At 40.8% G+C, this 15,422-nt stretch overlaps 1 protein-coding gene across 1 annotated transcript in view; it reads left to right on the top strand.

Moving 5' to 3' along the window:
- Positions 1 to 14,669: 14,669 nt before the first annotated feature.
- The window catches only part of RBMXL2 (RBMX like 2), a 2,004-nt gene continuing 1,251 nt past the window's right edge, over positions 14,670 to 15,422 (top strand). Inside the window, exon 1 of the mRNA XM_017847961.1 lies at positions 14,670 to 15,422. Within this exon, the coding sequence (XP_017703450.1) occupies positions 15,054 to 15,422 (369 nt within the window). The 5' untranslated portion in view covers positions 14,670 to 15,053.

Genomic DNA, 15,422 nt, shown 5'->3' with positions numbered 1-15,422 from the left:
CAAAATATGTGGGTTTTTACCACACCAAGCAATTTTCCAACACCAGCTGGGTATCCTATAATTCAATTCCATTCTGACATTATCATCCTGGAGGTAGCATCATGTCCCACAGGTGAGGATCTCAGTCCCACAAGACTCTGCCCTATTTGAAGTACCAATTGCAAGTTCCAGGTTGTGACCTGTACTTCTGACAAACTGGTCATAAGTCAGGGTTCCCACAACTCTCTTTTCCCTGGGTTCCATAATTTGCTAGGATGGCTCACAAACCTCAGGGAGATACTTTACTTATGTTTACCCATTTATTATAAGAGAATATTTCAAATGATACAAATGAACAGCCATATGAAAGAGACACATAGGGCGAGGTTCGGAAGGTTCTATCCCTGTGCATTTGGCTTGTGCCACCTTCTCAGCACATGGATGTGTTTAGCAACCAGGGAGCTCTCTGAATCCCATCTTTTTGTGGAAGCTTCATTAGGTAGGCATGATTGATTAAGTCACTGGCCATTGTCATAAACTCAACCTTCAGCACCCCCTTGCTTCTTTGGAGGTCGGGATGGGGAGTGCTGAAGGTTCCAACCCTTTAATCACATGGTTGGTTCTCCTAGCAACCAGCCCCCATCCTGAGACTATCCAGGAGCCTCCGGCTACCAGCCATCTCATTAGCATACAAAAACACTTATTGCTTCAAATATTCCCAACGTTTTGGAACCTGTGTGCCTTGAAAGGGGCCAGGAAATCACACTGTATAATATCCCGTGGGTCAATGTGGAGGACTGGAGAATAGACCTTGGCAGTCAGAGGGGGCAAATGGTTTTCATAAAAATTTGCAAGTAATGTTACTGGTGCTGATATCCACACAGAACAGTAATACTGCTGCTGACATTTGGCATAGGTGATACATAGAGAGGTGGCTTTACTGAGATTGATTCCCAGTGAGGACAGTCTTGCTAGTTAGAGAAAGCTAACCGGCGCTATTATACCAAACACAGAAAAGAAAGTATACACCAAAGTGGTGACTTCTTTCACATGATAGCCTTGGGCTGTAGTCACCATCTCATCCTTCACAGACAACAGGATTTCCAAGCTGCCCAAAGAAAATTCCAACAAAGGTAAATGTTTCTTAAGATAATTTCTACCAGACTGTCAGAAAAAGGAAAATTCTTATATTTCTGAAACGATTTCAGGGCATTATAGAGGAAGACAGCTTTTCTAATTGATTTTTTAAAGATGAAAACTATTGATAATAGAGCCTGACAACCAAAATGAGTGATTGAGGTATAAGTCTCAAATCTTCAGGATTTATTGAGCCAGCTTGAGAATGAATCTGGGAAAAATAGGGGTCACAGGTGCATCTGTGGCTGTTTTTTCTTTAGAAGGTCTCAAAAGGTTTAGTATTTATATATTTTCCTTTAAAAGGGGGATGTGGCAGTGAGATTAATGATTATATAGTTTTCAGACTTTAGTGCCCAGTAAATCTACATTTCATATAAGGTAAACATTTGAAGAAAAAAGGAATACAGGAAGCAGATGTCTCAGGAGTGAAGGAATAATTAACCTATGTCTTTTTGTTGTACCTGGGAAGATAAACTAGTCATTGACATTATCAGTGTGGAGTCTTTTGAAAGGGCTGGTTTCTGTTTAAACTGTAGGGAAGAAAGCCTAATGTTAGTTAGCTAAGGGAAGGGAATAATGTGGTGTGTCTGACCTCCCATCTCTCCTGACATGAATGGGAACTCAGCTTCTGAGGTTTTTCCAGGGTTCCTTTGGCCAACTGGGAGTTCATTCAGTCAGTTGGGGGCTTTGGATTTTATTATTTCTCAAGCCTAATGACACTATCAAGAAATGTAAAGATGAATGTCACTTATGACTATGCAAAGACCCAGTATTAAAATTTTTGAACATTTCAACATTTAATTAAAATATACTATGATTCATGTGACTTAGAAGTGCAAGAGTGGGCTGATGTTAGGAATATTATAATTTATCACATTAATTGGATGGTGCAGAAAAACCAGTTACCTCAATTTATGTTGAAAAGGTGTGTAATAAAATTCAATCTCTTTGTGGGGTAGTTTCATAACATGAGGAATGTTTATCTTAAATTAATAGCAATACACTAAGAAGCCTTAGCACTTAAATGTTAAAAACATGCCTGGTGGTATAACTGAGCCTATGTTATAAAAATCATTGTGTGTTCATTTTACTATGTCTTTGTTCTTTTCTTCCTCCATGCAAGCAAGCATGGAGTATAGAGTCATTTTGAGAGAATATAGTCACTAGTAATTGTTTAACTTCATATCCTAAATTCTGGGGGCAACCAGCAGGATTAATGAACTCATTTTTCTTTTAAAGAACAATGATCCTTAGGTCATGCAGACCTCCTTGATGGCATCCAGAAGTTTGATCACCCTAGAGATGCAGATAGCTTTGATCATCGGGGATCTCCCCTCCTGCACATCTACCTTACTCATAAAAGCCCACAGTTATGTTCAAAGGCAGGTCAGATTTGAGAACTCATCTCTCCTGCCCTCTCACTTTAGCCAAATTGAATAAACTTTTCTCTGCTCCTAAGTGCTGATGTGTCAGTGTTTTACTTACTGCACATCAGATATATGAACTTAAATTTTGGGGTTCTACAACAGTGTCACTGCTGTAGAACAGTGGTGATGGTTAGAATAAGTCAAATGAAAATTTTGATATTTTGATCATTATGGATATTTTTGCATTAACTTTTATCTCCAAAAACAGTATTTCTTTTGATTACTAAGTTTTTTTTTTTTTGTATCTCCTTAAATTTGTGCATCACGCAAGTCATTCCCCTCATGATAAAATCAGCTCTGGGGAAGAAAGGGTTTGCAATTGTAAACAGAGTCGAATTGGATTGTCAAAAAAGCAAATATTCAAAACTAACTTTAGTTTTTTTATTCTTTATGTTTTATCTTTGTTTTCTTTTTAATATTTTGTGAATTGTTATTGCATTATTTCTGCTGTCTTTAAATTTATTCTGTTAATATACTAACTTCTTAAGTTGGATTCTTCTGATTTCCAGCCTTCTCTCTTTTATTATAAGCATTAAGGCTATTAATTTCCCTTTGCATAGCTGATCCTCTATGGCCACTCAGCTCCTCTTCCTGCTCCTTACAGAGCTGGCTCTGGATGATCCCTTAAACAGCAGTTGAAATGTCACCTCCTCAGAGAGGTTGAACACTCCATCTTATATATCATCATCTCCCCCCTCCCCTTTCCTACCAAAGCACCGTGTTTCTTTTTTTTTCTACCACTATCACAGATATGTAATTATTTTATTTCCCATCGCTTATCTCCCTCATCACAATGTAAGTTCTATGAGAACAGAAACTATGGGCCTTTTCTTCACTGTTTTATTCCAGCCTACAGCACAGTGTCTTCTTGCACATGTGGGCTATGATTCAAGAATGAATGAATGAAGAATGAATAGAAGCAAAACCATCCTACTCTTCCAGGGAACACTTGTATTATTTTCCAGCTTCCCAGCAACTCGGTGAAGTAGGTGATCTGGTTATCCTGGGAAGCCCCGCAGACTCCAGCAGCCTGGGAAGTCACTGCCTGAGACACCTAGCTCTCTGGAGACTCCCTAGAATCGCATCCGGTGGAAGTCCTGGGATTCTGTCCCAGGGTGCCCCACGTTTCTGGTTGTCTTTTTACATTTCTTTAATTGTGTGTGATGAATCGGCTCTCAGGCCCAGACCTTCCACTCCTCCTTCTGTGTCCCTGAGCCAGACTCCCTCAAAACTCAGTGCGGGGCACCTGGTAGGGGCGTGGATGCAGCTGGAAAGGAAGTGACCCCAATTCTGCTCTCCATCACCAGAGAAAGCAGGACGCTGGACAGCGCCAAGAGCCCACAACCACTAGCATTCCTCCTTTTAGTTCTCAGTTCCTTGCCCACAGGGAGCAATTTCGCCAATCTGAGCCGAGGTCCCAGTCTCTGAAGCCACTCTCCTAAAGACAGAAATGAATTCCCGAAAAGTGGATGCTTACCGTTCATTGAAGTAACATAAATATATGTGAATTAAAAGTCAACCACTCTTTTGGTTCATACTGTTTGAATAAATGAGGGTGTATTAGTCGGTTTTCACGCTGCTGATAAAGATGTGCCTGAAACTGAGCAATTTACAAAAGAAAGAAGTTTAATGGACTTACAGTTCCATGTGGCTGGGGAAGCCTCACAATCATGGCAGAAGGTGAAAGGCATGTCTCACATGGCTACAGAAAAGAAAAGAGAGCTTGTGCAGGAAAGCTCCTCTTTCTAAAACCATTGGATCTTGTGAGACTTATTCACTATCATGAGAATAGCATGGGAGAGACCTGACTACGTGATTCAGTTACCTCCCACTGGGTCCCTCCCACAACATGTGAGAATTCAAGATGAGATTTGGGTGGGGACACAGCTAAACCATATCAGAGGGGGTGCCCAGTAGTCACATTCATAGAGACAAAAGAATGGTGGTTGCCAGGGTCTGGAGGTGGGGTGGGGGGACACGGGTTGTTTAATGGGTATAGAGTTTCAGTTTTGCAAGACAAAGAGTTCTAGAGTGTTTGCACAACAACGTGAATGTACTTTACTGGACTATACATCTAAAAATGAGATGGAAAATTTTATGTGCGTTTTTACCACAATTTAAAAAATAGATTAAATTAAGTTTAAAAATTGAATTAGGCTAGGTGTGGTGTCTCACGCCTGTAATCCCAGCACTTTGGGAGGCTGAGGCAGGCAGATCACGAGGTCAGGAGATCGAGACCATCCTGGCTAACACAGTGAAACCCTGTCTCTACTAAAAATACAAAAAATTAGCCGGGCATGGTGTTGGGCATCTGTAGTCCCAGCTACTCAGGAGGCTGAGGCAGGAGAATGGTGTGAACCCAGGAGGTGGAGCTTGCAGTGAGCCGAGATCATGCCACTGCACTCCAGCCTGGGCAAAAGAGTGAGACTCTGTCAAAAAAAAAAAAAAAAAAAAAATGGAAAGAGTGATTAAATTACATTTTAAAGAAATTAGAGGGCTGGGCATGGTGGGTCACACCTGTAATCCCAGAACTTTGGGAGGCCGAGGCAAGTGGATCACCTGAAGTCAGGTATTTGAGACCACCCTGGCTAGCATGGTGAAACCCTGTCTCTACTAAAAATACAAAAGTTAGCCAGGCATGGTGGTGGGTGCTTGTAATCCCAGCTACTTGGGAGGCTGAAGCAGGAGAATTGCTTGAACCCGGGAAGCAGAGGCTGCAGTGAGCCAAGATCGCATCATTGCACTCCAGCCTGGGTGACGAGTGAAACTCCATCTCAAAAAAAAAAAAATAGATTAAAACTTTTAAAAACTAGTAGGTATCCAAATTGGGAGTCCCCCTCCCTACTACTGAAGAATTGTGGGGTGGTATAGAGCCATGGGGTTGCTCCACATGTCTGGACCATTGAACCAGAACTCAATCCCTGAAGATAGTGGAAACAAAGTAAGGGTCCCAGGCCATAGGCACTTGGTTCTGCTGCAGGGAAATTTCCCTGACCTTTCTAGTTGGAAAGAGTCTCCTTTAATTGTCTTAGGGACTTATACCCTGAGGAGATAGGGATTTGCAAGACAATTCTTTGCATTCTCCAACTTTTCCTTGTCAGGACATACCCCTATGCAGATTTTCTGGGGGGAGGCCAGGGGAAGGTGATTCCTCTTTCTCTATGGTGGATACATTTATCTTCCTCATCTTGGAGCTTCTCTGCCCCCTAAATTCCCATCTAGAGTTACCTGTTCCAGTTACTCTCTTGGAGGATACTGAGGCCAATGTAGCCACTAAGATACTCGGTAGAGAATGCCCCCTCTTTGCCTGGTTCTCGTTCCTTTGGTGTACTCTTCTTTGTTCACCGATATTCACACCTTCACTCATCATTCATATCTACCACAATTCTCTGCCATTAGTTGTAAAAGGAATAAAAAATAGTCATTCTTTGTCATGGTCACACAGAGAACAGTGTGTAAACACATAAAATATTCATCAATTATATTTTTGCAATTTCAAGTATTTATAAGTATACATTAAATTATTATTCAATTTTTCAAAATAAGCGGTCTAGACCATGGGTGTTAGAATTTATGAAGCCCATATATGTTAGAACCTCTTCATTGCAGCTGACTTGTGTTGGAAGCAAATGCTCAGTGCCACAAAGAACTAGCACTGAGACAAAGGACAAAGGGTCTCTCAGCAAGGCAAATTTACTTCTGCAGAAGGGTGTATCTCATGTATAGAGCAAGGGTGAGAGCACATAGAACAAAGGAAAGCAGGGGTTTTTATTATCTCTAATGCAACTTCTGTTTCTGTGTCTTTCCCCTATTGGCTAGGGTTGGACCCCACAATCTAAGCTGAACCCAGTTGGCTAATTTGAAAAGTGCAGGAATGCAGTTACACTGGTGGGAAGGCAGGAAGATCAGTGTCAGTGTGAGAAGCCATTGCGATGGGAGGGGTAATTCATAGCATGGGTAGCAGATGTGGAATGTGGGCTCTATAGAATAGGACTGGCAGGAAGGTTGTTTACCAGGGAAGGGGGAACACAGAGAGTAAGGAAGTCTGGCTTTGAAAGCAGGGAACAAAGGACAAGGAAACTTCAGCAAGCTAAACCTTTGAAGAAGAATTTCTTACTGTATCTAACAACTTGGCAACTGTTTAGGTATCCTGGGGGCCCCATTTGCAGCTGGCATCTGAAGTGAGGGCAGCCTTATTGGGACTAAACCCTTAAAGTGTGGGTCTGCACTAATTCCTGGTACTTAGTGTCAGAATAGAATTGTAGGACATATGGTTGGTGTTGGAAAATTAAGAATTGCTGTTGGAAAATGATATACTATCTACCCTTGATTACTACAGTAGTCTCCCAGCCAACTTGGGGGCTCCTACAATCCCCTCAGATTCAATAATTCACTAGAACCATTCACAGAACTCAAGAAAGTACTATACATTTTGTCATGAGCAATGCAAGGTTAGAAATGACCAGGTCCATGCATGTGTGTGTCTTTCCACAATGTCAGACTTTTATTGATGCTATTTCAATCACAAATGCCACCTGGAGTTCCACGGAGACAATTCTCCATAGCACTTCCTGTTTACTCCCTAGCCAGAGCTATGGTCACACAGGTTCAAGTCACTCCACAAGTCAGTCAATATGGCAAACCATACATAGTAGTGTGCTTAACCAATATTTAAATGTTATATGTTAAACATTTCACAAAAGCAAAATAATATTTATCACCAAGAGGAAAAAGAGAAATGTAAGAGTTAAAGAGGAAAGAAACATGAAATATGGCTTGGCAGTCAAAGACAGATTTTCTTTAGTTAAAACATGAAAGGTGCTCCTGGCCGATTGTGGTCAGGAGCACTTTCTCTTACAGACTAAGAGTATATATTGGTTTTAGGATGAGGGGGCTTATCACAAGCTTGGAATGTTTATGTGTGTGGAGAAGTTTATGGCGGTGTTGGAATCTCTCAGGGAGGAGGGGAGGTTGTCTTGGGGCAGAAATCTTTCTGGCCCGGAGGGGGGTTATCTCAAGGCTGGAATCTTCCTAGTCAGAGGGGTCTTCTAGGGGCTAGCATGTCTTTGGTTGGGGAGGAGTTTGAAATGTTTCTGGTTGGAGATGGTTATTTGTGGTTCTATGGTCATGCTGACCTTAGCCATTAGGCTGATGCCCCTTTTGGATTTAGCGCTTTTTTTTTTTTTTTTTTTTGTTTTTTAGGGGTGAACTTTTAGAATTAGGGCCTTGTCCTTGTCCAAGATGGTGATGCTCCTGCTCTGTCAGATAGGAGATATGGTTAATGAATCAGTCCAGGGAAAGTGAAGAAGACAGAGTCCTGGTCTGAGCCAAGTGGTCTGGGTGGTCTGTTGGTCTTGCAAGGCAGAGTCTTTTTTTTTTTTTTTTTGAGACGGAATTTCACTCTTGTTGCCCAGGCTGGAGTACAATGGCATGATCTTGGATCACCACAACCTCTGCCTCCCAGGTTCAAGTGATTCTCCTGCCTCAGCCTCCCTGGTAGCTGGGATTATAGGCATGTGCCACCACGCCCAGCTAATTTTGTATTTTAGTAGAGACGGGGTTTCTCCATGTTGGTCAGGCTGGTCTCGAACTCCCAACCTCAGGTGATCCACCCGCCTCAGCCTCCCAAAGTGCTGGGATTACAGGCGTGAGCCACCATGCCCAGCCCAAGGCAGAGTCTTTGACTGCAAGATAGTATCACCCAAGATGGCCATTTTGAGCTGCTGAAGGGCTAATCTTTTATAGTCACATTGTCCTTTGATGAGAACTGATAGTGGAAGAGTTCTTGTTTGTGTCTTTATGTGATTGGATGCCATCTTTATTTTTTTAATTTGCTTATTAAACAAAACATCCTTGTTGGCAAAGTGTCCTATGAAATATAAAGTGGAGTCTTTTTCTAAGATGGAGTTAGTTATGTCAAGGGTGCTCTATACACTTGTGATTACAGTTTATTATAAAGCATAGGAGGGAACATCCAGATGAGGAGGTACATAAGGCAGGGAAGGGGGAAAAGTGTACAGTTTCCATGTTCTCTGTGTCATGCCACCCTCCCAGCACATCCATGCGTTTATCAACCTAAGAATTCCCTAAATCCCACTGCTTGGAGTTTTTGTATGAGATCTCATTATATAGATATAACTGATTAAATGATTAGCCATCAGTGATTAAACACAACCTCTAGCGCCTCTCCTCTCTCTGGAAGTCAGGGTGGGAGGTAGGGCTAAAGTTCTGACCCTCCATTCACAGAGTTCGTTTCTCTGGTGAACAGCCCCCATCCTACAGTAATCCAGGGCCCCGACTATAAATCACCTCATTAGCATAAACTCAGTTATGGTCAAAGGGGCTCTTTATGGATAACAAAAGACAGTCCTACCACTCAGGAGTCTCCAAGGGTTTTAGAAGCTCTGTACCACGAACCGGGACAAAGTCCAAATATATATATTTTTATTATATCACAGGATACCCCTTGGTCTTTGACCATGGATTCTTTATAGCAAAAGGATCGCCTGTCTGAGCAACATTTTGAGGAAGGAGTGTGGTATAGGAATAGGAGGCTTTTAACTCATTTTTTCCAATTCATTTGACTATTGATATTGGTATTATCATTTTTACCAACAATGCAAGTGTAAAACAATATTACATTATGGTAGATGTAACTAAAAAATAAAAAGTCAAAAAATGCTGGCATACTAGTAGAGTCCCATTCAGTCCTTAATAATTAGTTCAGTCTATTATCATATTTCATGAAAATGTCTCCTGGGATGAGGTCACTCCAGTTTGCAGGGTTTCATTTGATCCTGCCTAGTTCTAATAGCAGGAGTGGTGTCAGCAATAGATGGTTTCACCCTTCGAGGCATCAGATATAACTGAGTAAAAGATAATAACATCTTTTGCTCTGAGCCTCTTTCAAGGTGTTAAAGTATACTGAGTTTCCCTCATTACAGAACCCATTTATTTGTTGCATTATCCTCATCTACTATTTCTCCTTCTCTCCATTTATACAAAATTTTCCACCTTTGGAAGGGACATTAGGTTCAACCACTGTGCTGGTCTAATTGCAGGCAGCAATACTAATCTAGTAAGTACCTCTCCATCAGCCCACTACCATTCATATAGGTAGTGTTAAATAATTATATAAATGGGCTATTTTTACCATTAGACAATATAATTGCGTTCACAGTCAATCCCATTATTTCTAGATGAGGTGAAGGCACAATCTGCCCTATCAGGCCCATAGGAATTCTGACATAAAGTTTAGAATGCAGCTATACTTTATTGTTTAGGAATCATCACTGCCTTCAGCACTTGCAGTTGCAGCCTTGAGCCTGTGGCCATGAAGTAGGAAAAACAAAGTTAAGGTGACATGGGGAAGAAAGTATAGTCATCAGTCACCTTTCCTGTGGGAAAAATTGCATAGTCACACCAACATCTTCTCCCACTCCCTATCCTGCTGATCTACCAGAAAACCAGGAATCTAGGAGACTCTTGTCTCCTTGTTGAGTGTGAGCACACATTTGCAAAGGCGTGTAAGCCAGCTCTTCATGCTTTTATATTCTCCCATTTTAGGCAACCAATGTTTCAAATGCCCATTCCAATTCTCTGTTGAATTATTATATTACTCTGAGGAAAATATCTCTCTGCCCATTCTTGAAATTATAGATTGTGAAAGGTGCTTCTCAGTCTGAAGAAATGTTACTTGGTAGTACAAATTGATGCAATATCTTATATTCTGATTCTTTGACTGTTCTCTGAACATTTGCATCTATCACTGGGTAAGGAAAGCCAAGTCCAGTGTCTATTCCTGTCAAGACCCACTCATAGCCAGCATCAATCCCACCTACCAGCTTGTTCAAGGTCTTCTCCCAGGAACTGTTGACACACAGCCATCTGCAGTGTCTGTCTCCTATTTTTGGAAGACAAAACAGTTTTTAGTGGTACTTTGTGCTTCAGAGGTGCAAGAGGAATATGTCTAGAGTTAATCCATCTCTACATTGCTGCAGGCCCCCAGTGTCCCCTCATTTCATGGACCCAGGTGGCCACTTCAAGCAAGCATACTGGGATATCTACTGGTCGATTGAAGTCACCTGCTGAACCTACAAATGTATTCTTCTGTTGGGTATCAATGTGTTCTACCTTAATGCACTCCTCCCCAAATTCCCTTGCTGGTTTTCCTATGGGCATGCCTTTAATAGGCAGTTTTCCATTGCTTTCTGTGTGGCCATATGGTAAGGCCACTGGCCACCATCCACAAAGCAGTAAAAACTCAAGCAGGGGATTTTTATCTTTGTTCAATTCTTCCATCACTATAAGGAAAGTAACACATAATGTTTCCCATCAAACTGGTTTGTTTTTATGTTCTTCAAACATAGAGGTGGTCTTCCAAATAGGGTGCTGTCCATTTACCTTGAAACTGCTATTTATAAACCAAACAACCTTCTGCTGGTCATTTGAGAACAATTCACAGGGTACTATCCATAGTACAGAATCTGACACCTCCTCACAATATTCCAAAGTCAGTCCTGGGGAAAAGAATCTACCTGCTCCCCTAGTGGTGTATTCCTATTGTGACATAAGAAATATGTTTTGTTTCTGCTCACAGTTACTGACACAGAGGTCTTAAAACCTTTGGAACTTCCTGGGAGATATGAGTACCCTTTGTTTTATTGAGGTGACTCTTGGCGGGCTCCTGGATAGCTTTGGGATGGCCACTGGTCACCAGAAATACCAAGCCATGATTAGAGATGGATAATTTTCAGCCTCACACCCCATCCTCCAGGCAGGGGAAATGAGCTATAGATTGACTTAATCAGTTGTGTCTGTGTCATGAAGCCTCCATAAAAATCCCGAAAAGGCTGGCTTTGGAGAGCTTCCAGGGCATAATGTCCTTAAGGTTCATCCATGTTGTAGTATATGTCAGAATTTCCTTCCTTAAGGCTAAATAATATTTCATTATGTGTATATAGAATAGTTTCTTGGTATTTATGGGGAATTGGTTCCAGGACCACCAAGGAAACCAAAATCCAGGGGTGCTAAGTCCCTGATATAAAATGATGTAGTATTTGCATATAACCTGGACATATTCTCCCATATACTTTAAATCATCTTTGGATTACTGATAATACCTAATACAATGTAAATGCTATAGAAATGTTTTTACAAGGTATCGTTTATGAAACAGTGACAAGAAAATGAAGTCTGTATATGTTCAGTACATACACAGTGTTTTGTGAAATATTTTTGATCCTCAGGTGGTTGAATCCATAAATGCGGAACCCACAGATATGGAGGGCTGACTATGCTACATTTTTAAATTAATTAATCTGTCAATGGACACTTTCATTGCTCACACTTGGCTATTGTGAATACTGTTGCTACACGTGTGGGTGTACAAATATCTAAGAACCTGCTTTCAAATCTTTTGGTTATATATCCACAAATAGGGTTGTTGAATCCTATGGTAATTCTATTCCTAATTTTTTGAAGAACTGTCATACTATTTTTAATAGTGGCTGTACCATTTTATATTCCCACCAGCACTACACAGGGGTTCTAATTTCTCCACATCCTTACCAACACTTATTCTTTTTGTGCTTTTGACAATAACTATCCTAATTTATATAAGATAATAAGATTATTACATTTTCTTCAGTCATGAGGCAGTTTCAATTAATGTCTGAAATTGAGCTAGTAATCGACTCAGATGTAAATTCTCCACTTCAAAGTCCCTGTAGTTGTTGGTTGGAGGCCCTCCAGGCTTTTGCCACAAGCCCTAATCTACCCTCCACACGGGTCCATTGTACACAGAATTTGTGCATCCTAGCACTTCAGGTTTTATTCTGCACTGTGTGGGCTTGAACAATCTTGTTCCTTCCTATTTAGCAAATATAATCAATATTGCTTAAAGGTGGAATTTATATGCCTTGTGTTTTATAACACTAGGTAGGGAAGCATTCCCCAGTCAGACACAATATCCATTCCCAAAATACATTCAGGTAAAAGAGACACAATCATCTCACATAAAGCCCATGTAAGCATTCCAATTTTTGCCCCAACTTTGATCTTGATCCTATCATTTTTTTGCAGAGCAGAGACCCTGTTTTAGGGGCCTGTGCAACCCCTCCCCCACAAATATGGAAATAAAGGAAAATCTGGAGTTCCTTTAAGGGAAATTCCATGCACCTAGGTAGCCCTGAGGAATGAAGTGAAGGAACTTCATCACATTTCTTAAATGAATAAGGAAATTAATAAGCAAGAAAGTAATAGGAACCTAAAACAATAACCATAGAAGTTAGAGTCAGGAGATTTTTTGTTCCCCATAGACACTAAATATAATGTCTTAACATATGTCCTTGAGTTGTCTTTCAGAAACCCAGATCCCACCAAACAATTCCACAGGCAGTTAGACCTCAGATAAGAGGGAACTGAGGACTAAACTCTGACAATCATTCTTTGTTCTAAATATCTTCCTGAGGGGCCGGGATGGAGTCACACTTAGGAGCCAAAGCTCATTCTCTTCTGCTGATTGCAAATTGTCTTCCTTCACCAACTGCAAATCAGAAAATCTTTGAATCTACCTATGACCTGTAAGCCCCCCCACTTCAAGAGATATCTCTCTTTTGAGCCAATACCAATGTGTAACCTCCATGTATTGACTTATGATTTTGCCTGTAACTTCTGTTTTCCTGAAATTTACATTTTCCTTTAAAAATCTTTACCTGTAAGCCATCAGGGAGGTCAGAATTTAAGAGTAGCTGCCTGGTCTTCCTTGCTTGGAGCCCTGCAAATAAATGCCCTCCTTTTTCCTGCTGCACACCTTGGTGTGGATATCTGGTCTTATTGTTCCAGGAGAGCATATCTCAGGTTTGATTAATAAGTGGCACAAGTGAACCATCTGGAGTGATGGAAATGTTATAGATTTTAATGTGGGTCATGGTTACATGGATATACACATATGTAAAAGTTAATCAAGCAGTAACTTATAAAGTATTTACTTATAAAGTAAATTGATTTTATAAGCAAATTTATAGACAGCATTTTAAGTTAGCAGTCAATAAAAACATTAAGGGGAGTCATTCAAAAAAGTAGAAATAGAAGGCATAACTTCTTCCATAGTAGAGGAAAAAGAAACAAAGACAAATCACTTACTACAAGAAAAGGCATGAAAGATGGAAAAAAGGAAGAGGGAAAGGCATGGCTGATAGCAAAGATTTAGGAAGAAATCGCAAAGGTACTGAAAGATATAAGCGTCACACAAAATGGACTAAGGAAAAAAGATTTTTACGAATAATGAGGATCATTACATAAAAAAGGTATTCACCAGAATACGTAGCAATTCTCATTTTTTATATATCTCAAAATATAACCTTAAATTACATGAAGGAAAAACCAGACATAAAAACAAAGAGAAATTTACAAATCCACAATTATGGTAAATTTTAAGACAGTGCTAGTGTTTGCCAATTCTATCAAATAAAAAATAAGTTAGAAAAGGAAAGATTTAAATATCACAAAATAAGAAAGAACTTTGTCAAACATTTAGAGAATACACTTTCTGCTCAGTATATATGGAACATTAATTACACTATATTAGGTCACAAAGCAAGTCTCAAAAACAATGGATATCGTACTGAACATATTAAAAAATAACCAACAGGTACATATGTTTGAAAATTTACAAACATACTTCTTTAATACATGGTCCAAAAAGGAAATAATAAAAATGAGAAAATATTAGGAACTGAACAACAGTGAAAACAACATATATAACTGCTCAAGGTATAATATTAACCAGTGCCTAGAGAATAAGTTTTAACCTTAAATATAACAATTAGAAGAAATATTTTTTAAACTCTTAATGTGCTAAGTGCCTTATTTAAAAAATTAGAAGAGAATAATATAAACAATAAATCCAATAAATGTAGAAAGAATAAAGACAATAGCACCAAATAAAATCAAAACAGGATCGAAAACGGCTAAAAGCTGATTATTTTTAAAAGATCAGTGAGATAAAATTTAAACTTGTAAACTGTTATTACTCTATTTTCAATAACTGAAAATGATTTTAACTTAATAATTTTAGTAATAATTAAAATTCATACTTTTTTTTCTGTTTGAAAATGGTTTGAGTAGCTTAGGTTTGGGATCATTATAATTGTTCTCATTAAAAGTAAAAGAAAAAAATTTTTTCCACCTAACGGCTTTTCCCTGAGCTTTCAGGAGGCTTTAATGAAAGCCGTTAAGCCCGGGTCAGGTGAATAGGAAGTTAAAGACTAAAAAGGAGACACAAAACTGCCGACTTTCCCGACGGCGAATCTGCCCTCCGGAGACAGCCGACCAATCACAGGCAGTAGGGGCGCGCCCTGCAGCGGGCTAAGGCAGCGGTTCCAGGGACTCAGCCACTACGCGCCGCCCGACCGGTAGGAGCCGCCCTCGACGAGCGAGCTCGAAGGCCTCTACTGGCGCCGCCTCATCGCCTCCCACCGCCACTGACCGACCGTTCCACCGGCAGACATGGTTGAAGCGGATCGCCCGGGGAAGCTGTTCATTGGAGGCCTCAACCTCGAAACCGACGAGAAAGCCCTCGAAGCCGAGTTTGGCAAGTATGGCCGCATCGTCGAGGTGCTTCTGATGAAAGACCGAGAAACCAACAAGTCGAGGGGCTTCGCGTTCGTCACCTTCGAAAGCCCCGCAGACGCCAAGGCCGCCGCCAGAGACATGAACGGCAAGTCCCTGGATGGTAAGGCCATCAAGGTGGCCCAGGCCACCAAACCGGCGTTCGAGAGCAGCCGGCGGGGCCCGCCGCCTCCCCGCAGCCGCGGTCGCCCGAGGTTCCTGCGCGGAACCCGCGGGGTGGGCGGCGGCCCGCGGCGTTCCCCCTCC

This window comes from Rhinopithecus bieti, unplaced genomic scaffold, assembly GCF_001698545.2.
Source record: "Rhinopithecus bieti isolate Rb0 unplaced genomic scaffold, ASM169854v2 scaffold_30917, whole genome shotgun sequence".
In the NCBI taxonomy this organism is placed as follows: domain Eukaryota; kingdom Metazoa; phylum Chordata; class Mammalia; order Primates; family Cercopithecidae; genus Rhinopithecus; species Rhinopithecus bieti.
Note: the sequence above shows the minus strand (reverse complement) of the source record. Positions and strands in the feature narration are given on the sequence as shown.